Raw genomic sequence first — 22,948 nt, forward strand, 5'->3', positions numbered from 1 at the left:
CACAGTTACTGATGGGGCTTCTCTGATGGGTTTCACCAAGGTCTTGCTGAGGGACCTGAGACCAGAGGGGAACCAGGAGATCCCAGGGCTGCAGGGTGAGGGCATGAACGGCTGCCAATGGACTATTTAAAGAGGGAACAGGCAGCCACGGGGCACGTGAGAGGGAGCTGCGACCGGCTGTAACGCCGGGAGAGGAGTGTCGGGGCAGTAGCCAGAGACCTGGGAAAGGCCTGGGAGTAAAAAAAGGTCAATAAGAATTTTTTAAAAAGCTAAGAAGAGCTACAACATAAAAACAGACTGCAAAAGCCCCCTTTTGTTAGGAGACAGGCTGTATAATGCCTCTGAATGTCTTAATTATCGCTTTAGTACATCTAATGGCTGTAAATTAATTTCCTCCTCTTAAAGAAACCCTGAAATACCACCTAAAAGTTTCACCACACGTAACTCACCAAGAAAAAACAGGGAGTAAAACCATGTGTGATGCCACCTCTTAAAAAAATTAATATCCTTGCCAAATGGTATTAAAAAACAGTCAGGCAATTATGACTAAGACAAATGACAAACTGCAGTGACATTACAGCCTTCAGAGGGTTAATTAACGGGCCTTCGTCGAAACTTTCCAATATTTGATATTTTTTTTTGTGATGCGTTTGCTTGAGTCACAGCCCTGAGATCACTGATGTCCTTAAAAACACCAGGTGAAGGCTGGTGTTTGGGTTAGGACCTCAGCGATGCATCCATGGCTGGGAGAACATCATCCCCCCCACCTCATATTTCACACAATGTGATTTGTATAAAATTCCCGAAAAAAGGGAAGAAAAAAAAGAGAAAAATTCTCCAGCTGCCGTGAAAGGTGATGTGTGAAGGTCCTGGACCTGGCAAGTGCGTCCCCCTCTGTCCATGTCCCTGCCTGACTCTGTGTGGTCAGACCAGAAGAGCAAACCTCTGCTCCGACCCAATCTGACGTCTGTCACCTCCAAAGCTCCAGTGCCTTAAATCAGTCCAGCACCATCATCATCATCATCTTGTCTGTTAATTGCTATAAGAAACAATCTCCCTGGAGCTCCCAGGGCTGATGAACTGTTCTTAAATTCTCCCTTAGGCCTCAGATTTTTATTAATTTTATTTTTTTTTTTGACCTGTGCTGGATAACCACGTTTGGATGTGGCAACGAGGGTTTCTCCAACAGGCCACAACCGCTCACACACACAAAACCCGCTTGGTGGTTGGTGGCTTTTGGTGGTAACGCCCGTTTGGCCTTGGACGTAGGAGAAATAATTGCTTTTTAACTCAACCGTGGCGAGGTTATGAAGTCACCAGTTTTGGCAGTGAGAGGGCAAACTCACACAGGCCCACATGAGGTTTGATAATGGAGGGAGAGGACTTTGGGAAGATCAAATTTGAGGTTTCCTTGGGAAGAAAAATACCAGCTGAGAGTGGAGCTGGAGCCCTTGTTTCCCGGTGGCGTACGATCAGGCCAGGGTCTGTTCTCTTCATAACGAAAAGCACTTTACACCTCATTATTTTCTGGGTTTTGGCAGCACTTAGCAGTAGTCCTTTTCTTTGATAATAGTGTGAATGAAGACCGATGCTAAAAGTCCATCCCTCAAGGCAAGTCGGTATATCCAGAGAGAGGAGGTTTGGGTCAGCATGGGGTCGGGGTGGGAGTCCAGCCCCCCACCTCCCATTCCTGGGAGAAGGTCAATGCAGAGGCAACGTCCGACAGACCATTCCCCAGGGTGCCCCACTTTGGCAAGATGGGATGGGGCCGTCACCAGCAAAGGAAAGGAGGCTCGGCAAGGAAGAGCAGGTCTTGGGCTGCAATCACAGGGAAGTGGTCTTGAGCCTCCAGAGCTGCCCCAGGAGGGATGAGGACAATGTTCTCCGGCAGCTCTTCAAAGACAGGGCCTGGGAACAACTGGGAGGGCCGGGGACGTGTCCTGCTGGAGGCAGCTGCAGGCAACTTGAGCATCTTGAGGCCATTTCCTCTTGTCCTATCGCTTGTCATTGCTTATATATGCAACTGCTTATGTCAGTAAAACTCTTGGAGTGTTTCAAGAGCTCTGACGTTGATGACTCCAGCTATGGAGTCCTCAACACAGGAAGGACATGGACCTGTTGGAACAGGTCCAGCGGAGGGCCACAAAAAATGATCAGAGGGCTGGAGCACCTCTCCTATGAGGACAGGCTGAGAGAGCTGGGGTTGTTCAGCCTGGAGAAGAGAAGGCTCCGGGGAGACCTCATAGTGGCCTTTCAATTACTGAAGGGAGCCTACAGGAGAGATGGGGAGGGACTCTTTGTCAGGAAGTGTAGTGACAGGACAAAGGGTAATGGCTTTAAATTGGAAGAGTGTAGATTTAGATTAGATACTAGAAAGAAATTCTTTACAGTGAGGGTGGTGAGGCACTGGAACAGGTTGCCCAGAGAAGCTGTGGACACCCCGTCCCTGGAAGTGTTCAAGGCCAGGCTGGATGGGGCTTTGAGCAACCTGGTTTAGTGGGAGGTGTCCCTGCCCATGGCAGGGGGGTGGAACTCGATGATCTCTAAGGTTCCTTCCAACTCTAACCATTCTATGATGTTATGATTCTATTCTATGAAAATACCTACTACAAGAAAAACTGTGACCCCTAAAGCAGTGATTTCTTCCCTTTCCATCAGTTTTTAATATTTCAAGGGCAGACCACTGGTTGAGCTCCCCTAAAAACACCTCCCTGGGTCTCAGCAGCTGCGCAAAGCTCAGTGCAGACACACCGTGCTGGTGTCGTTGAGGCCAGGTTTAAAACCCCAGCAGTTTGAGAGCAGGGAGAAGAAGGAACACGCTCCTGCCGCGGCAGCAAAGTGCCCCCTGGCTAAATACTCCCCTTGGGCTGTGCAATTTTCCTCAGCAAAGGGTTAAATGTGTCAGCACAGAGCCCTGAGAGGCAGAGATTAGAGGGAGCTGGAGGTGAGCACTATCACCAAGTGTCCCACACGGCCCCTGCACACCCAGCTCCTTGTAGGTGTTCACAAACGAGCCCCTTGGACAGGATTTTTTCCACGCGAAATGCAAGCGTCAGCCTGTGTTTCAGCAGCAGGTGAACCGTTTCTGTTGGCTTCCAAACATGCAGAAAAAAGGTGAGCTTTTTAACTCTCTTTTTTTTTTTTCCCACAGTTTTTTTTTTAATATTGGTTCTAAACCAGTAAAGGCAACGGCCCAATGACCTGAAAAATGACAGGGATCGAGGGATGAAAAAGCTGGAAGACTACATTTTTGAGGAAGCTACATATATTTTTTTTAATAGTTTGTATGTATTTGATTTAAACATGAGATTTTGACAAGTCCAAAGACTCCTCCTACGCACACTTCATCCCCTGAGATTTCCCAGGTGCTGCCGTGCTTAAAAATGACAAATCTGAGACCACACAAACTGTTCCCAGAGAACTAATGGCAAATACTTTCTTTCACAATTACAGGGACGGGGCCAGACCTCACTGTGCTCATTTCTCTTGTAAGCCAGGGTCACCACAGCAAGGAGAAGGACTTTATTCCTTATTTTCAAGATAAAATGCAGTGTGTAGATTTCAGGGAGCCCCACCAGGCTGTAGAAGTACTACATGCAGAGGAAACGAGCTGTGAACTGCATCATCGAAGAGAAAGGAAGAGTGATGGGTCTAATCCCAGGGTAATTAGCCTTCATTTTAAATGCACGAGAATCATGGTTTCAGTACTTAGGTGTGATACAGAATCACAGAATGATATGGGGTTGGAAGGGACCTCTGGAGATCATTTTGTCCAGCCCCCCTGCCAAAGCAGCTCCACCTAGAGCAGGTTGCACAAGAACTTGTCCAGGAGGGTTCTGAATGTCTCCAGAGACAGAGACACCACCACCTCTCTGGGCAGCCTGTTCCAGTGCTCTGCCACCCTCAAAGTATAGAAGTTCCTCCTCATGTTTAGATGGAACTTCTTGTGTTCAAGTTTGTGCCCATTTCCTCTTATCCCGTCACTGGGCACCACTGAAAAAAGCCTGGCCCCATCCTCTTGACACCCACCCTTTAAGTATTTATAGGCATTGATCAGATCCCCCCTCAGTCTTCTCTTCTCCAGACTAAAAAGACCCAAGTCCCTCAGCCTTTCCTCATAAGATATGCAGGGCTGTAATGTCCCCAATGCACTTTTTTAAAAGTAAGGTTGGAAAAAACCAGGTCCTATGTTCCTTTGTGTTTCTATATGCTCCTCAAGAGAGCTCTATCAATCATGAACGCATTTGAAAAGGAAGCTGCACCAGCTCCAACCAACGATGAGCTGAGCTGTTCAGGGGGTTCCAGCTCCCCATACCCGTGTGGCCGTGGAGCCAAGGGTGGCCATCGTGACAAACCCCCATGGCAAAACCTTCCACGGCTTTGCCTCCCGGAGCCCTTGGTTTTCTACTGTTTTGGGGTTTTTTCCCCTTTTCTTCTTGAAAAGTGCTTTCTAATGGCTTGGCGTAATTTGTTGTCCTACATATGTTTGAATAGAGGCGTAATTATGCCACAAAAAGGAGCATTTTTAATACAACAAAATAGAAGAAACACAACGCAACTAGGCTGCTTTGGTAAAAAAGACTATTTTGAAGCACACTCAGAATCCAGAGGACGTTACAGATCAGATTAGAATAACAAAATGGGCTTGAACTATGATTCAGTCCACTGAGATTTAAAAAAACTAAAATTAAAAAAAATATGCCTGTTAGTGAATCTTCTTACTCATTTCTCTATTTAGCAGATCAGGCAAACAAAATGAAAGTGTTTGTATTTTTTGTAAGTACAGGGAACATCAAGATATTCTCTTGGTTTTATTAATTCCAAATAAGATGTCTCCTAAAATAATGCATTCTTAATTCTGATGTAGTGTCTTTCAAGCCATGTAGGCAGGACCTGCTGGATGAGTAACCTGGATGATTAAGAGGTTGCAAAAATCCCAGGATCCAAGAGTTTCACTGAATTTTTAGAGTTGGAAGGGACCATAGAGATCATCTAGTCCAACTCCCCTGCTGAAGCAGGATTGCCTAGAGCTTGTCAGAGCATGTTACTCAGGACTGCATCCAGGTGGGTCTTCAAAATCTCCAAGGAAGGGGACTCCACGACCTCCCTGGGCAGCCTGTTCCAGGGCTCTGTCACCCTCACCGTGAAGAAGTTTTTCCTCATATTTGAGTGGAACCTCTTTTGTTCCAACTTGTGCCCATTGCCCCTCGTCCTCTCACTGGGAACCACTGAAAAGAGTCTGGCTCCCTCCTCCTTCAACCCTCCCTTGAGATACTTGTAAGCGTTGATAAGGTCTCCCCTCAGCCTTCTCTTCTCCAGAAGAATGACTTCCTTTGACCTGCTGGCCACGCTCTTCCCTAGGCAGCCCAGTTTAATTTTGCCAACTGAAAGCTGAAGGAACCAAAGAGACTAAACCTCTTTCAGAAACGGTGGTTGGCTTATTTGGAGATCTTTATCCTTTGTATCACTACAGAAGGGCATTTGCAAAGATGAAAATAAGGCACTGGAAGCCCATCTCCATCACCATCCTACCCATGGAGAGAGAAGGGGGACACACCTGACATGCAGGAAGGATGGCAGAGCCATCCTCAAGCAGTTCAAGAGGTTTTTCTCCGCTAAGGATGTGACATAATTAAAGCAGGGCTGCACTAATTAGGAGGCTGCTGGACAATGCACACCTGTGACTTGGCTCCAATCTGTCCCTGAGCGGCACCCCAATGGGGTCACTTGTGCCTGAGGTGAGGGACACTGGCCACCCCTGCCAGCTTCGCAGAGCCACGGAAGCCCAGTCTCCTGCCTGAGGCTGGTCTGGGTTTGCAGCCTTCCCAACGCACCGCCGGCAGGAGGAGCATCCCCAGCTCAACATCGCTGCTCCATCAGGGACCAGCGCCGGGAAGGACGTTTCTGGAGGGCAGAGAAAGACCACAGAAGTTTCCTGAGGCTACGACGCACCTTCAGACCTTCACACCGACGTCACGATTTAACACCGTTCTCGGCCGCAGCCCACTTACCACCTTCGTGAAACAACTCCTTAAAAAGTGTAAAACTCCGCCCTGGAACAGTAGCCACAGTTTCAGAGGTGACTGCAGTAGCTCACTTTATTCGTCCTCGTAACACACGTCAAACTTCGATGCGGAGTTCCGCTAATCAACAGCCAGTCAAAGACCAACCCCCCTAAATCAACCTGCAAAGACTAAGCGGTTTCATAATCCTCAAAATAAGTTCTTGAATTATTTTTTTTATAGTATTTGATAGCAGCTTTTTATTGGTTACAAAACCTAAGCCCATATACAAAATTAGGAACACATTTAGATGCCTCTTTGAAAGAACGTTTTAGTCTATTTTAACTGATAGTTTAAAAAAATAATAAAAACAATGCAATTTTAAACACTGTTCTGAAAACGTAAAAGTGCAGCAATATACTTTGTTTCCTTTATTAACTATGAAATGGTGCAATCCCAATCGAAAGCTGATAAGGTCACAACAGAAAGAACTGAGCAAGGGCTTTGTCCCGCCTTGCCCGGTTCTCCGATGTTCACTTTTAATGTAATGCATTGAGTGCAAGAAAAGGATCAAATCTTCACAGTAGTGGAAAACTGTTCGTTTCAAATACCAATTTGTATGTAATCTCTAAGGGTAACAGTGAGTGCAGGCTGAACAGGGGATCCGTCAGTCTCTATGGCATATAGGGAGACTAAATTGAATTAGAAGGGGGGAGGGGGAAATATTTGTTCACAATAACATCTGCTGGAAACTCTAATTTCACAAAAACTTTGTGACCTTACCTAACTTTGACTTTTTATTGTTTAGTTGTTGTTTTTTTTTTTTTTTTTTCGAAGGGGGGGGGGGGGAGAGAGGAGGTTGGGTTTTTTATTTGGCTTTCAAACAATGCAAAATCATTATCAAATTACAAATGCAGCTAAAGACACATGCTATGTGTGCCCATTATTTGTCACCTATTGGTATTTTGTGATAGTACTTTAGTATTGGAGGATCTGCTACAAAATCATAACCTTTTTGCTGCATCACACTTTTAGCGAACACCACACAGTTTCAAGATTTTAGACTATAGTGTGTGAATAGGATGCAGTTACCATATGAAGCTTCAACTCAACTTCTGGGAAAAGAAAAAAGGCACAATGAACTTCAACTCAATTTTATGTGCACAAGAGTTGAAAAATCTGAGCCACCTTAAAGAGAAATTGATTCTAAAATTTATAAAACCTATAAATAATCAGAGGCCAAACCACTATATTAAAACAGATTATCTAGCAAGTAAAAATCTTGCAGTTTAAACATACGCTTGTATCCAGGTGAGATACAAGACAACTCACTCTTTAAAGTGGCTCCACCTTGGCAGATATATATTTAATGAATGCACACCTGCTATGCGTTGTTCATCAGTGGAAAAACAGCTGATCCACAAAGCTCTGATGGCATCTGTCCTTATCTTCATCACAGTAAATACAACCCACATCCAATAACTAAATTAGTTTAGATTTTTCTATCCCTTCACATCAATGCATTGGGAAATTACACCCAGTAAACAACAGCAACAAAACCAGTTTGTGTGATAGCTTACAGAATTTCAAAATTATCCATCTTCACCCCAGCGATACCAAAATCCCTTTGAAAACAACTGGGTCAGACGATTTTCCAAAAGCAATGACCTCACATACCTTATGTAAAGTTATTTAATGTGCGCTGCACATCAGGTTTATGCTGAGTAACGGCAGCTTCCATACAGCCTCACACATCAACCAGTTTGTATCTTCTTTTTAATCGTGTGAATAAGATTTGAGACTAATTTCTGAATCACTCTTCCAATACTCCAAGAATGAAGCTTTTATGACGCTTCTAAGTAGTTGCTGGTTTGTTGCCAACCACATCATCATAAGCACTGGTTACTAAGTAAAAAATAGTTTAAGACTAAATTACAGTAAACATGAAAGCTCCACAGTTTAAACCCAATATAAATCAACCATATCCAATTATCAATTTAAAACAAAATATATTGACTACTGAAAGTTGAAAGCAAGATTCTTTTTAACTAATACATTTTTTGGACAGATTTTTTTTGTTTTGTTTTGTTTTTCTACAGTCTGGGACTCTTGCTTTCAGCTTAAACAGAAGTTCAAGTCCATAACAGGTTGTAGCTCAGGTAAAATACCATGCACAGCATTTGATTACTTCAAAACAGCAGGAACACACAGGCTGAAGTGAGTGGTCAAATAGGGCTCGCTGTTCTCAAAAATTAGGTATAATGGCAAAAGCTTTACCAGTCCAAATCTACAGTTCATTCTCCAACCCTGGTTTCTGAGGCAGTTAATGAACACACATCAATTACTGACAGCTGAAGTAGTTTTTTTTTTGTTTGTTTTAAACTTAAGTGTTTAATCAATTGCCAAGTGTTTTTTTGTTTTTGTTTTTTTAAGTTACTTTTATTTCAGTTTCACCAATGAAATTCATTTGGCTTGCATTTTTGAATCTATTCTTCCACATAAAGTATATGAAAATATGTTTGTGGAGGAGGATGATGGAGGCTCAGAGCAAACCGGGCCCCTGTAAAGTCTTCCAAAATGTACGCATCATACCAAAGTGTCTTGATCCACAGCGCACCATTTTCCAAAGAAGCTACTTTTCCGTGGAAAGCCAATGTGCCACCACTATGGAATATTCTTAACAAAACTGCAGGTTGCGGTTGTCAGCATGTGGCACCAGGAAAAAAAGGCAAAAAAAGGTAGTTGGGACTGTTAAAAAGAATTCTGAAACAGTTTAAGAGATCATGCATATGCATTTACAGTCCATGTGATAGTGACGTTTGGCAACTGCAAAGTGACCGATACATGGCTTGCTTTAGAAGCATCAAAACGAAGAGGCATGTGTGTCTTGGAGCCTTTTGTTTCTTCACTTGGTAGCCATCTGGTGGTGCTTCATACTGGTGTGGGACAGAGAAGCTGCACTTTTTTGAACTTAAAAATTAAATTCTTTCGTTTGAAGGTTGGCCGTCGGGTCAAAGTTGTAAGCACCTCCTTGAGTGGCTTCAGGGATGAGACTGGGGTCTTCATCGATCTATAAAATGCAACAACAAAAACACATGAGAGGCCAATTCCCTGCACAATTCAGTGCACGCAGGAGAGACTCACAAAAGTTATCTCTTCCTCTTTTTTTAAATATTATTGCAATAAAATTAGATCAGTTTTTCCAATTCAATTCCTCAAATATGTTTAAAAAGAACACATTAACTCTGCTCTAATACCATTAGGGAAACAGAAAATGGAAATGGTTAGAGACTGGGCTGCTCGGTCAAAGCAGTTGCTATTTTAGCTGTGAGATTTAATTTTCATTGCCAATTTTTAGTACTTCTGGGTTTGGCTAATCACTAGTTGCGAATTCCAAACTTCCATTTTGTACTTTTTCCCATTTTCTTTCAACAAGAAAATAATTTTTAGTGGCAGCTGATAGAAATGCTTGTGATACAGCTTAAAAGAGTACTCAGTATCTCCTATCACAATCTGGAGGCTTTAGAGTTACTTATTTCAGAGCAGTTTTATATAGCGCTCATAAGCGCAATCCGAATTTTTTTTGTTAAACCAAAAGCACTTCATTACTCTATGGATATAGAACGAAAGGCATCGGTATCCAGCTTCACGGCATCGATAGGCACAACTTCAAACCCTACCCATCCTCCTCCAAATCACCAGCTGCATCTGTTCTCTGAGCACACCACCTCTACATATATACATACGGTTCTGCAGGAACCATACGCCTCGATCCAAACCCTGTGCTGTTCTGAAGCAGGTAAGAGCCCTTGTTGGGGAGGTGTCTCAAGAGCTTTCTGAGATCTGTCCTTGGGTTCATGCAGACACCAGAACCGACTCACCTAAAATCTTTATTTCTCTCTACTTTGGGTGACAATACCTAAATTGGAGGGAGAGATTAAGGCTTTGGTGACAGCAACAATCCTCAGGAGGAAGAGCGGGGCACGTCCTGCCCAAATGAAGATCGAATCTGGTTTCAGAATGCTTTGCAAAATGTTTGTGAGTTGATAAATCAGCACTTCTGCCTTCTGCAGGGGTACTACAAGGTAACATTACCCAGCTTCACACGCCTTTAACACAATAAACTGAAGTGAGGAAGCCACAAGTGCTGGTCCTAAATTACGCGCCTGTGCACTTTACAGCAAAAGAGCAGATGGGATTCAACAGTTAAGGGAATATCTAATAGCCAACAACATCTCATGAGAATACAGAAGATCCTGAAGTGACAGAAGGCAGGAATACTCCTGGGCAGTCCATCTTAACACTGCCAGGCTGGCTAACATAACCCGTCTCCTGTCTCCCTAGCGCAATTTGGGTTTTTTTTTCTGGGTTATTTTTGCATTGGTCCTGAAATGACAAAGGTTATTTTCCTACATATAGTCACTGCCTGAAAATTCCTCTGGTTTTACGTTTAAACTCCTATCTCCCAATGATGGAATTTCTACAATTTTGAGTTTCAGAAGCCCCAGAAAACATGGTAGCAGTATAAACAATAATCTGAAGTAAAGTCTTGCTCCCGATTAAAGGCGGTAAATTCAGCAAACCAGGCATAGATTAAACTGCATTAGTTTATGTATAAAGTAAATGCACTGAAGGGAGTACTAACCTCAAAATGGGTATTCCTCCACACACCAACTAGACTGTGCTCTTCAGTTTGCTACAGAAGTCTCAGAGTCATTATGGAAACTATGAGACACTGCTCACAGAACCATTATGAGTCTAGGGAACTTTTCACATATCTCAACTTATGGCAACTAACTTCACAATCACGTGATGGACCCATGAATTGAAAATTAAAGAGTCTTAAAGTCAGCGCTGGTATCTGGAAAGTTCAATTTAAGAGAAGAACTGAAGACACAGTTCTGCCAGGCTGCAGAACTACAAACACCCTGGATGGCCTAGAAAGCATAATTAGTATTTGTCTTCAAATTGCTTGTTACGGTGCTGCTGAGGTGCTCACAAGCCACCAGTAGCAGAAAGAGTTAGAACCCAAAGGGTCAAACTACCTAATCAGAGTGCAATGAACTATCAGATCAATCTGATATTCTAGATCAATCAGCTGCAGAAAGTGTTACAGTTTTGATGACTCTTCTCAATGTAGAATCCAGACTGAGTGACTACAGAGCTGCAACACGGTATTCTATCTGAAAATAAGGATCCATTCCCCACTCCAAAGAGTGAGGCATGAGAAAGTAAAAAGGAGAGCCAGAGAACTGTTTAGACTCTAATCACAAGCAATTACAAGTCAATTTACATGTCAGTGTGACAAAATTAGGTCAGTGTCAATCAACTGATTTGGCAAAACCAGGGTAGTCATCTTGATGTTGCTAAAGAAAATTCTTGGCATTGAGAAACTCTTGAAAGACTTTCAATTAAGAGAAGGAGCTCCTGAAAAAGGAGCAGAAAAACTGACTTCCCAGTCAGCTGATGTTCATGACAACTGGAACCGAGGAGCAATGACAATGTACTTGCTAAGCCAACAGCACAGCATATATGCTCTTCAATCTTTAGCATACTTACATCGTCACCAGAGAAATACTGATCTATTATTTCAAATGCTAGTTTATAAATGTCTTCATTCTCATGCTGTTGCAAGGCTTCAATTTTCTCTAACCCTGGATAGAAAACACAGAGAAGAGTTTTATAAGTTTAAACTGAAGTGTACTGCTGGCTATTTTGAAAACCAATAAACTAAGAATTCGCAAATATTTTCTAACACAACAGCTATCTTTGTCTCCAAGATGGAAAAAAAGTAGTTTGTGAATGTTTGCATGCCATGGAATATCATATTCTATGAAGAAGGAATAATAAAACCTTCTCTCTTTTTAGATAAAACTACATACATAGTATAGTATGTACTACATGCATAAGCTACTCAATAGTTTTTGTTCCAGTCATTGTGCTTTCTGTGTATCACCAAAAGGAACTGGTTTCATGTGTGTATTCTGTATGAGTTTGAAAAAACAAGACGACAAAGTCTCACACCAAGAGCAGCTTAAAACCCTAGTTCTATTTTCACACTGAACATGGTATAATACAAGGCAAAAACTTCCAGTATCATAAGTTCTTAAACATCCCTTTACTGCTATCTTGCTATAATACATTAATTAACATGTGTTAAAACTTTGATTGCAATATCCAAAAGCCTGACTCCTCATCCTGCTTTGGTCTGCAATGAAATTATGATCCTAGCAACTGCTGCCAAGGCAATAAACTAAAGCAAGAGTTGTGTGTTTTACCACAGAATGAAGTGTATGCAATAATCAAATGAAAAGAAGTACAATTCTCATTTAAACTTAAAAAATACCTAAGCTACAGAAGGCTCCTTTAACAACTGCCTCCAACATGACAATCCCTATACTGAGCTAAACAGCTAAACAACAACAAAAAAAACCCACAAAATGCTGTAGTAAATATCAACAGCAACAAACGGAAGACAAAATAAAGCTAGCAAATTAAATTTTTAAAAAGCCTAATAAGCACTTACCTCCACACTCTTCTATAATTTCAGCTATTGTGCTAGCCTCATCACCAGCCATTATCAGGATGTTTTTCAGACCATCCAGCACCACCTGTACCACTTGAGAATCCTTTACTGAGAGTAGATTGCAGAACGGTGGGATTACATTTTGCTGTACAAGGTATTCAACCTAAGTAATGGAAAAAAAAAACAAAACGCTTTCAACATTGTGCTTCTTGCAAATGGCTGCATGTGCATTGTTTCAGTGACAATCTGAAATCCCACTACACATACCTGATCTTTTCTCCCACTTATTGTCAAATTGCTAATTGCCCAAGCAGCTTCCTTTTGTGTTCCAAAGTCTCCCTGAAAAATAAAATTAATAGCTCATTAAAATCAGCATGGAAACATCTGTCAACCTTATTATTAAAAATCACAGACTCCTCATGTCAGATTTATAAAAAGAGGATGACAAGTTGCATAGCTGATAGTTTGACTGACCTTAGCCAGCTGGTGTATGATCATAGGGATTAGCCCAGCATCTATTACAGCCTGAACTTGTTGCTGGTTTCCTGCTGTGATATTGGAAAGGAACCAAACTGCTTCCTACAATTGGACAAAACAAAAAAGCAAAGCACTTTCAAAAAATAGTCAATAGATGAAAAAAAACCCACAACCAAACCCAACCAAACTGAACATAACAACCTCAAAACCTAAAATCGTACTGTGACCAATCACTGAAGAGAACCTCTGGGTTTGCTCCCCCATAGCACTTCTAGCACACGAACGGTTCTTGCACTGCAAAAGCCAAACGTGCAAGGATCAATGCAAAACTGATATGATTAATTCACAGGGCCACATTATTACTTACATGAGGAGTGCCTCCATACATCGGGAGCAATACTGACTTAAACCTTGTGTGTACTTTTCACTGCTGGAGTCAAAGCCATGGTTTAAACTTTCAATCGGTTTTACAAAGAAAATAGGAAAACTGGTAAAACCTCATATGAAAAAAGGACTTATTCTGTAATCCTAATACTGACAGCTCAGTAGCAGCTCCCATTTGCTTCCTGAAACATGAAGCAGAGCTCACAACTCATTCAAGTATCAGACGGGACTCTGTCCTGAGACTTTACTCAGCAGTTATCTCCTTCAGGAGATAACATCAGTAGAGCTAACACCTATAACAGCAGTCACAAATTCCTGATTACAAAGGGGGATGCTTGTCAAGGGAATCCAGAACATCTTAAAAAGGCTCCAATCTTAAGTAGAAGACAGTGTGGCAAGCAGCAAATTATGAAGTACTGCAGGAAAAAAACAAACATAATGGATTCAATTTTTTAGGGATGTGTATCTTGCTTTTATTTTTACTTGCCCCTCACAACATACACTTAAAGCAAAGCTCAAATAACTTCTAGACTCCCATTATACAAAAATAATTCCTTTGTTGGCATTCAAAAAGAGCTCTTCATCATTCTTTTGTGAGAACTCGAAGGGCAGGCAGAAACAAATCACAGCAGTTTGAACTGTCAAAGATAACTTCTTCAGAGCTCTCGACAGTTGACAGGGCCTTGAAGAAAAAGAGATTCCTTGCAAATAGATTCCCCTTCAACGGTACACTAAGTGGGGGAATCACATAAGCTAAATAAAATAGCCTCCTCCTCAGCCAGCCCCATCTTTGCAGTGGAAGATGGCACAATGATTTAAAAAAAAAGTGCAAATAACATGAAATACAGGTCTGGAAAAGAGGGCACTGATCAGTTTCTATCATCCAATTCCCCCTAATCCACCCAGTCCTTGCAGCAGCGACGTTCCCTCTGCCAAAAGGCAGGAGAGGAAATGCAGGGACAGCTTTCAGAAAAGGACAGTGGTACTCCCCACGTCCTTGAAGGACAAGAGAACAAACACCACTACAAAAAGGTGGAGTGGAAAAATGGAATCAATCTTACTCAACTCAACTAAAAGTAACACTCTTTAGTTATGAAAAACTAACGCCAGTTACTCACTTTGCAAATGTAAAGAAGTATCAGACTCCAAAGCAAAAACCATCAGTCCTCCCAAAAAGCACTAGGCATCAACACCAGTGCATGGATACTCATTATGCCTGTTTGGCTTTAGCCGTAATTAAGTACCATCCTCAAAGGCCAGGCCTTTATACAAAATGGCTCACATGCTGGGAATAATAGCTGGAAGAAATTCTTCTGCAATATGCTACAGACTACAGCTTTATTTCTTACACAAAAGCATTAAGTTAGGAAGAAACAAATCATACCTTATTTATCTTCTCTTTTGGATGCGTCAGGAGGGTTGGGAAATAAGACAAAACATCACAATTGAGAACAACTTGTGTCTGTTCATCAGTACCAGTTACTATGTTGCCTACTGCTCTCAGTGCTGCTGTCTGAATATCCAAAGTGGGAAGGAAAAAAAAAATTGCATGTTAAAGACATTGCTGTTACTTATGCTAAAATAAAGATGTCTTTTTATAAAAACACTTTGCAAAATACAACTTAGCACTTCGTCTCTGAGCTATATCCTAAAAATGGGTACTGTTTCATCAAAACAGAAACACACAGTACAGCGTTTTACTGAATAGATGCACTGCAGCTCAACTCAAAAAGTGTAAAGATTAGAAATTAAAAGAATATTAAAACAACAGAAGAGTTAATTCACCATGTATCTGATCTGAGTTACAACTACATTAGCTGTCTCTAGGTCTGCCAAGGTTGCTTCCTTCTCCATTCAGCTTTCCACTACAGAATTAAAAAATCCACTACTTTTGTTCTTGTTGATTCTCAGTTGACTTTCAGAAATGGACTTTATATCTTTATGTATTGGTTAGTAAATGCTTTGCAAGTGACAGAATACTGGAGAGATTCCTTTTCATCAAGTGAACTGCTCTGACAAATTTCAAGGCAGCCACGTCTCATCCAAAGTACAAACTAAACAAACACGACAAATGCGCAGATACATAAAAAAGCTCCCAATTACAACAGTTGATTTATAAAAATCAAGCCCACATTAACTAACTTTTGGGTTCCCTTTGTCTTTGAAATTAAACAGACAAGCTCACTTAAGCTACCTCTCCTAGCTAATTAGAAATTTGCTTTACTAAAAGGACGCAGCATCTGCAAATATTTGAACATTCAAAAGGTCCCAAAATTTAATTGATTTCCATGAGCTATTCAGACAGAATATGCACAATCATGTATGCACCAACAGAAACGTGTGCATAGAACTTGAATTCTGGAAATTCTGGAAATCTGTTGACATGAAGTATTTTAGGACTACAAAAGGAAGGCACCCCTGGTAATCACCCAATGGAAGTTAATGTTTAACATGTCATTTTACTTAAAATTCTATTAGAACTTTTTTGTTTGAGTTTTCTTTCATTTTAATGATCTTTTTTTCCCCAGGGTACGTAACATTTTTTGTTCAGTTTTACCTGTAACAAGTGTAGCTATAAATGCTCATCTTAGTACTCCACTGATAAATACTTTAAGGCACATTTTTTAGAAAATAGCTTACAAAGGACTATTCAATAGCAACTGATCCAGACTTACTTGAACTTTAACCTCCTGATGACTCAGAAGGGGAACTAGAAAAGGTACAACTCCTGAATCAATCACCATTTGTATCTGTTCGTTCCCACCGTCTGTTAAGTAGGACAAAGCCCAAACAGTGTCCACGAGGATCTACAAATTGGAAAGAACATGGTTTACACATTGAACAGTACAACCCATATAACGGTGTCTTAATTTAGTGAACAACATTTCAGGGGGAAATGAGGGGGGAAAAGAGCATGCAATTTAGTTATAGGAAAAACTCAAATATTATGACGAAACCTAATTAGTAAAATGTTAGATTATTATGTACAAGTATGAAAACTGGGGCCACTTGTTCGATAATAATAATTTCTGTATGTCCTCTCTCAAAGATGTTTTTTAATCAAATGCCACATTCTGGTGCATAAAGTGACAGCATACAGGTAAACTGTTGGGCTTGATTTGCGTTTCAAAGACAGACAACCAGCTCAGATAAGTGGTTGTGCCAGTAACTGTGTGAAGAACACACTGACCCAGGCTCCTGCGCTGCTGTCATTTGCGAGCTGAGCTATCTTTTGATTACAGAACACCTAAATCCCCTTAGTCCCTAATCCATCTATCTACATTTAGCATTTCTGATCCACAGTGCAGTTCTGAAGTGAAACTACTCTAGATGTATGCCTTTTTTTTTTGCCTTCATATTAAGATTAAAATCCACAGCAAAGGAAAGGAGTTCTTATACCAACTAAAGGACTAGCAACTATTGTAAGGTGGCAACTGTTCAAGCAAAGCGAAAACCCACGGAGAAATGACTATCATGCAGTGCAATCTTAGTGTCTGAACGAATATAAAGACTAAGCCACTGATGACTTGGTAAGGATGATTCGAGAGCCCTCCAAAAAAGAAAGGTAAAAAAGTTAACAGTCATTGAAAGGTGGTATCTGAAGCAGAAACAAAGCCAGCGGAAATAAGGATTTCCCATCTCTCAGAGATGATGTTAGGAACTACAGGAAGAGAAATCTGGACCCCACTGAGGACATAATCTGTTGAGGTACCTAGATCTACTCCACTTTTAAAACAGATACCCATTTGAAATTTCCAGCTATTAAGATAGCTACAGTACTGAAACATGGGAAGGACTTTAAAGTCCTGACCCACAGGCTGCTTCCACCCAGCTCCAGGGACCAGACAGCACAGACCTAACGCTTTCTTGACACAGCCTGCTGCTGCCCTCACCTGCTAATGCCACAGGGACAGCAGAACGTGCTGCAGTGGAGCCGGTATCGCAGCAGAAGCAGTGAGAGATGGTGCCTCACCAAGTTTGCTGCCCCACAGCCCTGTTGGTGACGAGAGCAGCAGCCGCCAGAAGCGCTCACGGGACTGTCGGCTGACCTACCTGCATCACTGACTCATCTCCAAAGATAGGTTTGCTGCTCCAGTACAGGGAGGCTGGGACCAGACTGGTACCTCCAAACTAGCACCTGACTCTCAGGATCAAAAAGACGGGCACCCTAATTGAGATGAGTCAAAACCTGGCATCACATAGTCTCATAGCTACTTCAAGAAGCTCTCACACAATCATTCCTTGCAAAAGCTTTCGAATTTGGCAGGGAAAAAAAAAAAGCCTATAAGTTAGATGTTTGGTTTTGCTATGAATTTCCATACAGGTTTGTCCAAATTATGAATTGGAAAGTCACCATGTGCTGTCTCCCACTCACATTACACTGGGAAAACCCTGGCAAAATTCCAAATTAAACTGTTTGCAAATATTTTGCAGAGCCAAGCCCACTTCACCATTAAAAGAGCAGCAGAAACACCACTACCACAGCGTGGAAGGAACTAAATCAATCTTATGCGCTATCCCCAGACCCACCACAAAGGTTCAATTCCTGCTTCCCTAAATTGAAGGATCACTATCAGGAGCAAGAGTCAAAGACATTACAAAGTCCTGACAAGAGGAGGAGGAGAGCAGCTCAGTATCCCTTAATGACACAGATGTAAGACTTCAGGAGGTGAAGTCCACCCCTCTAGGACTTTAGCCAGAAGATATATGTAAACCCATGGATCACAAATGTGGGAAATACTGTAGGTTTAGTATTAATAGCCTGAAGAAAAGTTGTCAAAGGTACCACAAAACAATAGGTTTTTGCTTTTTATTGAAGTGTATTTTCATATGCTATTTTCTTAGTTAAACAGGTTGCAAATTCAGGCACCCAACAGGTTACAGAAGTCAGATTTACCCATACGATCACAATACTTGATTGGACTGATATGTAGAATTAGATACACTTTTTCTACACGTGCATTATACAGCATCTATGCAAAATTATAAATTGGGGCAGAATTGAAGTGAAGCTGATGGTAAAACTGGCACTTTAAATTTCTAGTGCTCAATTCTGCAAGGTAGGATTTTTTTAAATGTACTTTCTAATGTAAAGGATAAATAAACTTTTAGAAAGGATATTTCAGAAATGGTGTTTACACTTTCTTTTTTGTGCTCTGGATGATTACAATTATATGGGTCTTCATATTTAATTGTGTATTTACTACTTAATTATACATAAATTAATACACAACACCAAGTTTGCCACTTAAACACAATCTTGCAGCATTTTCTATCCAGAGAAAACAAAGAATCTAAATATCTAAAAGTTTAGAAATTACTTACGTTTATATCTGTATGGTAAATGAGAACACACAATGCTGGCAAAATCTGAAAAGAAGTTCATCAGTCATTACAGCAGCATAAAATTGGCTGTACAATCACGAATCCAAGTACTGCAGTCACAAAGCCTAGTGTGAGACTGCATTAGCACATTGTAGTCACACACCTCCCAGCAGCTGGTCATTCCCTCAAAGCATATATAAAAAATATATGTTATATTTAATAATTTGTAAAAATACAGGACAGTAATATATTTCAAAGACACAGAGAGAGCAGACTATATTTTGAGGGAAAACAAGCAAACAACAGAAATAGGGACATCTCCCTGCCATTTTGAAAGCCTTGTTACCACATATTATAATAAAAATAATTAACCTAATATCAATACATTACACCCTCTTGGATTAAAGCAAAATTTTATTTTGATATTCACATATGGAAAAAATAATAAAAAAAAAACCTGAGCCACAGTAAGACTGCTTAAAACAGGCATTTCTATTTGGTAATAGTACTACTTGTAAAAGTTTCCCCATTCTCTGCTTCATTTTTAAAATTAAATTAAAGTTTAGTTGCTAACAACACGATACTTCACATGGCTTTGAAAAAACTGGATCTACCCTTTGGGATCTATCTTAAAATGAAGAACTTTACATCCGTTACAACTATAGTTCTAGTTAAATAGCACCACTTTACTAGCTGTGCCTTCTCTATAAACACTACATTTGCTCTATTCACCAGTCTAAAAGGATTTTCAGATCCTTCTCTTCTCAAGTGGGGACTTGACATTGACTGCATATTCACAGCTAGCTGAAACACAAAGTACACTACCTCCACTAGTTTACTTACATTTCCTCTTACTGAAAATAATTACATTTGAATACTTCTATATACAGAATCATATTCATAGCTTTTTTTTGATAAAAATATAAAATGCTGAGTACGTTAACACTTTATAGTGTGTTAACTTTTTGTTGTGCTCATTTTAATATATGGCTCATCACCCTTTAGACTTACTCATTTTCAGATGTTACAAACAACCTTAGTAAGAAACATCTAATTGGTCAAATCACTTCATTTACCAAGTGGTAAGTGGCACAAGATGGTGGCAAAAGACATGCATAAATTCATAGTATGACAATGTAAAACATTTGGCCTCTAGCCCAGAGTATAAAATATTATCTGTCTCGTAATTTCTTTATTTACCTCCTGAACTGTCTCCATAGGCGGTGGGGGGTCCTTATTCCTGCAGAGATTTACAATGACCCATGTGACGTTCCGAAGGAAGGTGATGGGAATGGAGGGATTGATGAAGGACAGAAGAGGTTTGACAACTCCCAGTGATATGACATAATCTCTACACTGAGGACCATCACCTACAGAAATGAAAATTGTTGTAAAAGAAATTACATTAAAAATGGAAAATCCTGAAATGTATGCAATGACATGTTGGGATACTGAAATTCTATGTTTCCTCACCAATAGTCTACTACTAACAGTTCGTGTTCAATTAAATATACATACGTATAGATATGTATGTATATTTTACGAGACACAAAATTTATCCAGTTAATATATTGTGCAGCAAGTGATACCATTCTTTAGAAAAAAATAGGATGCACGTATGTAGTTCTGGCCACATGAGAAATTACATTAAGCCACAGAATTTAGAGGAAACATAGTCTCATATGATAATGCCAATGTTCAAAAAGTCAAATCCTAAAGTGAAACACTCCCTGAATTCAAATTATTATAACAACAACAAGAGTTACCTATAATATTTCCGAGGGCCCAGACAGCTTGCTCACAAACATTCTGGTGTGGTGAATGAAGTAGTCTCAAGAAGAGGGGTACCGCATCTACAGAATGCAAAGATCAGATTTATTTTTACTGGAACATGGTATATGCATAATACTTTCTAATACAAAACACTGTTGCTACCGTGCCTTATACTAAGAGACATGTTTTTATTATGAAGAGCATACAAAACCTCAGTTACTCATTTCTCTACACAGCTAGAGAGGGAAAAAAATAGACCTGAGAACAAGCAACATTGCTCCCCGCATTTAAACATTTCCCCATATTTCTCAAAGTGATACGCAAGAGCCTTAAGTACGTAGGTGCCAGGTTTAATGTCCCGGGAATTCAGATTTTCCAGTTATCCAAGATCACACCACATACCTAGAAGAATGACATGCCTACTTGTGCAAACGTGCTGCACATCTTGATTTTAAGAAAATAGCTTCCTCCCAAGAGGTGGCTATAGTTAGTTTCCATATGCAGTGAAGATTTACATCCATCTGCCAGTCCTAAGACACGTTTTAATTTGCTCTTATATAATGCAGGCAACATACCAGATTAAGGAAGTGATATTGATTTTAGATATCAGTCTCTACTGAATTAAATAAACTTAATGGAGCTAAGAAATCATCCTACTACTATTCCCATGCACTGCTTCCCTTCAGACAGCCCATACTGTTGAAAGACAGTAATTCTTGCAGCAATTTTTTAAATCTATGTACGATCATACTTGTCCTATACTCTTTCTGAGTAAAGTAAAATAGACCAATTTATATACCACTGAAGGAAAGAATATTTTTTCTCGTAGAAATAGTTTCAGAAATAGCTTCAGAAATTTTAAAAAATTGCAACACAATTTGTAAGCGACTGTGAATCAATGTTCTGTTGATAATTTAACACATGATAATGAGTCAAAAACCCCTGACGTACTTTCCTGAAAAATACAGAGCAAATAGAAGAAAGACTACCTAAAATTCCTTCCCCACCCTAGATGAGCAATTCAGCAATTGCCTACAACTGACAAGTTAGGAGGGACAGCAACACACCGTTGCTTAAGAACACACTTGCTGTTCTTCTAACAACCATCCCACTTCCATTAGCTCAAGTGGGATATTCTAGCTTCTTTCTCAGTCCTTACTGAGATTACACTTCAGCCATACGTGTATTCAGCATATTTCAGAGAGGACGGGTCAAGTATGGAGCTTGTATTAGATTGCAATCCTGGTCTGCTTTCAAAGGCACGAATGAAATGATTTCACAGCCGCACGCAGGCAGGAGGACAGCCTAAGAAAACACGAGCTACACGTTATCTGATCTACTGCTCTCAAAAAATTAATTACTTCTGCTCCAAATTGGCTCCTGCCAATGTTTATTCTGCGTGTATAGTACTTGTCCTCTTTTGCTGGGCCTTCCACCTGTCCCTCTCGACGGCAGGAGGCCGCTTCTTTTGTATTTAGGCTGCACCAGCCTCTTCTATAGCTGCAAGGGCTTTGTTTCCTCAAACCATCCTTCTTCACCTGAAGGGAGGAGAGTTGGGAGGCTGTCTTTCCTTCATCATCCCCCAGCCAAAGCAGCAAGACTTTTTGACTAAACTTCTTCCGTTTTCTCTTCAGCAGTAAAGCTTGCAAAAACACTTTTTGCTTCTTCAAATTCATTTTATCACATTTTCTTCTTTTCAAGCATTAGGTAAACAGATTTGGGAGAGACATATCCCAACCTGAACTTCTAGTAATTGTTCAAGTTACAGCAATGCCTTTGGCTGTGCTGTACATATTATCATTCTAATTTTAATTTTTACTTGAGGATTTTTTTCCAGATATTTTTCTGCAAAGCTAATACTATAAACAGCCTTTTCATTAGATTCATTCATTCATTCAAATATGATAACATTGTGGGACTTGAAAAAGGAAGAAAACAATGACTAACCAAAGAACAAGTTGGGAAGGATGAAAAAACTTGGGAAGAGATTTTCAAAGATATTTGAAAAACAATCTAAAAACAGGTGTCCAAATCACATCAGGATTTTTTGAAACAACTTCAAGACATTGATGTTTTTTTTAAAAGGCTTTGGATTTTTATCCGGAGCTGATTTTGATAAGCCTTCTTATTCTATTGCTCCAATATCTTAACTATACAGAATCTAACAATTAGTGAGATATTTTATTCACTATTTAAATATACAAACCAGCATTTTAATTTGAAAGGCAGGTTCTTACACTTAAAAAAAAGAAACCAAATAACTAAGTCACCATTTTCCCTTATAAAAACACTGAATATGAATAAGCCAAGACAATTTATTATATAATTGCTTATCTATAGTCTTCTGTTTAATGACAAAATGTTGTATTTAGCATGAAGGTGATTGTTTTTAAGATAAGCGTACTGATACATAAAAGCTATATATATAATCCTGAAAAATTAATTTGAATCATTTATCTTC

At 40.2% G+C, this 22,948-nt stretch overlaps 1 protein-coding gene across 1 annotated transcript in view; it reads right to left on the reverse strand.

Annotated features, from left to right (window-relative positions):
• Positions 1–7,031: 7,031 nt before the first annotated feature.
• The window catches only part of KPNA3 (karyopherin alpha 3 (importin alpha 4)), a 32,072-nt gene continuing 16,155 nt past the window's right edge, over positions 7,032–22,948 (reverse strand). Inside the window, exons 7-16 of the mRNA XM_014966009.1 lie at positions 20,481–20,567; positions 19,915–20,084; positions 18,715–18,759; positions 16,065–16,196; positions 14,774–14,902; positions 13,003–13,107; positions 12,796–12,867; positions 12,529–12,691; positions 11,562–11,656; positions 7,032–9,072 (exon numbers count right to left, since the gene is read on the reverse strand). Of these exons, the coding sequence (XP_014821495.1) occupies positions 8,974–9,072; positions 11,562–11,656; positions 12,529–12,691; positions 12,796–12,867; positions 13,003–13,107; positions 14,774–14,902; positions 16,065–16,196; positions 18,715–18,759; positions 19,915–20,084; positions 20,481–20,567 (1,097 nt within the window). The 3' untranslated portion in view covers positions 7,032–8,973. The remainder of the gene's footprint in view (positions 9,073–11,561; positions 11,657–12,528; positions 12,692–12,795; positions 12,868–13,002; positions 13,108–14,773; positions 14,903–16,064; positions 16,197–18,714; positions 18,760–19,914; positions 20,085–20,480; positions 20,568–22,948) is intronic.

The sequence above is a fragment of the Calidris pugnax genome, unplaced genomic scaffold, assembly GCF_001431845.1.
Source record: "Calidris pugnax isolate Ruff unplaced genomic scaffold, ASM143184v1 scaffold20, whole genome shotgun sequence".
Lineage (NCBI taxonomy): Eukaryota > Metazoa > Chordata > Aves > Charadriiformes > Scolopacidae > Calidris > Calidris pugnax.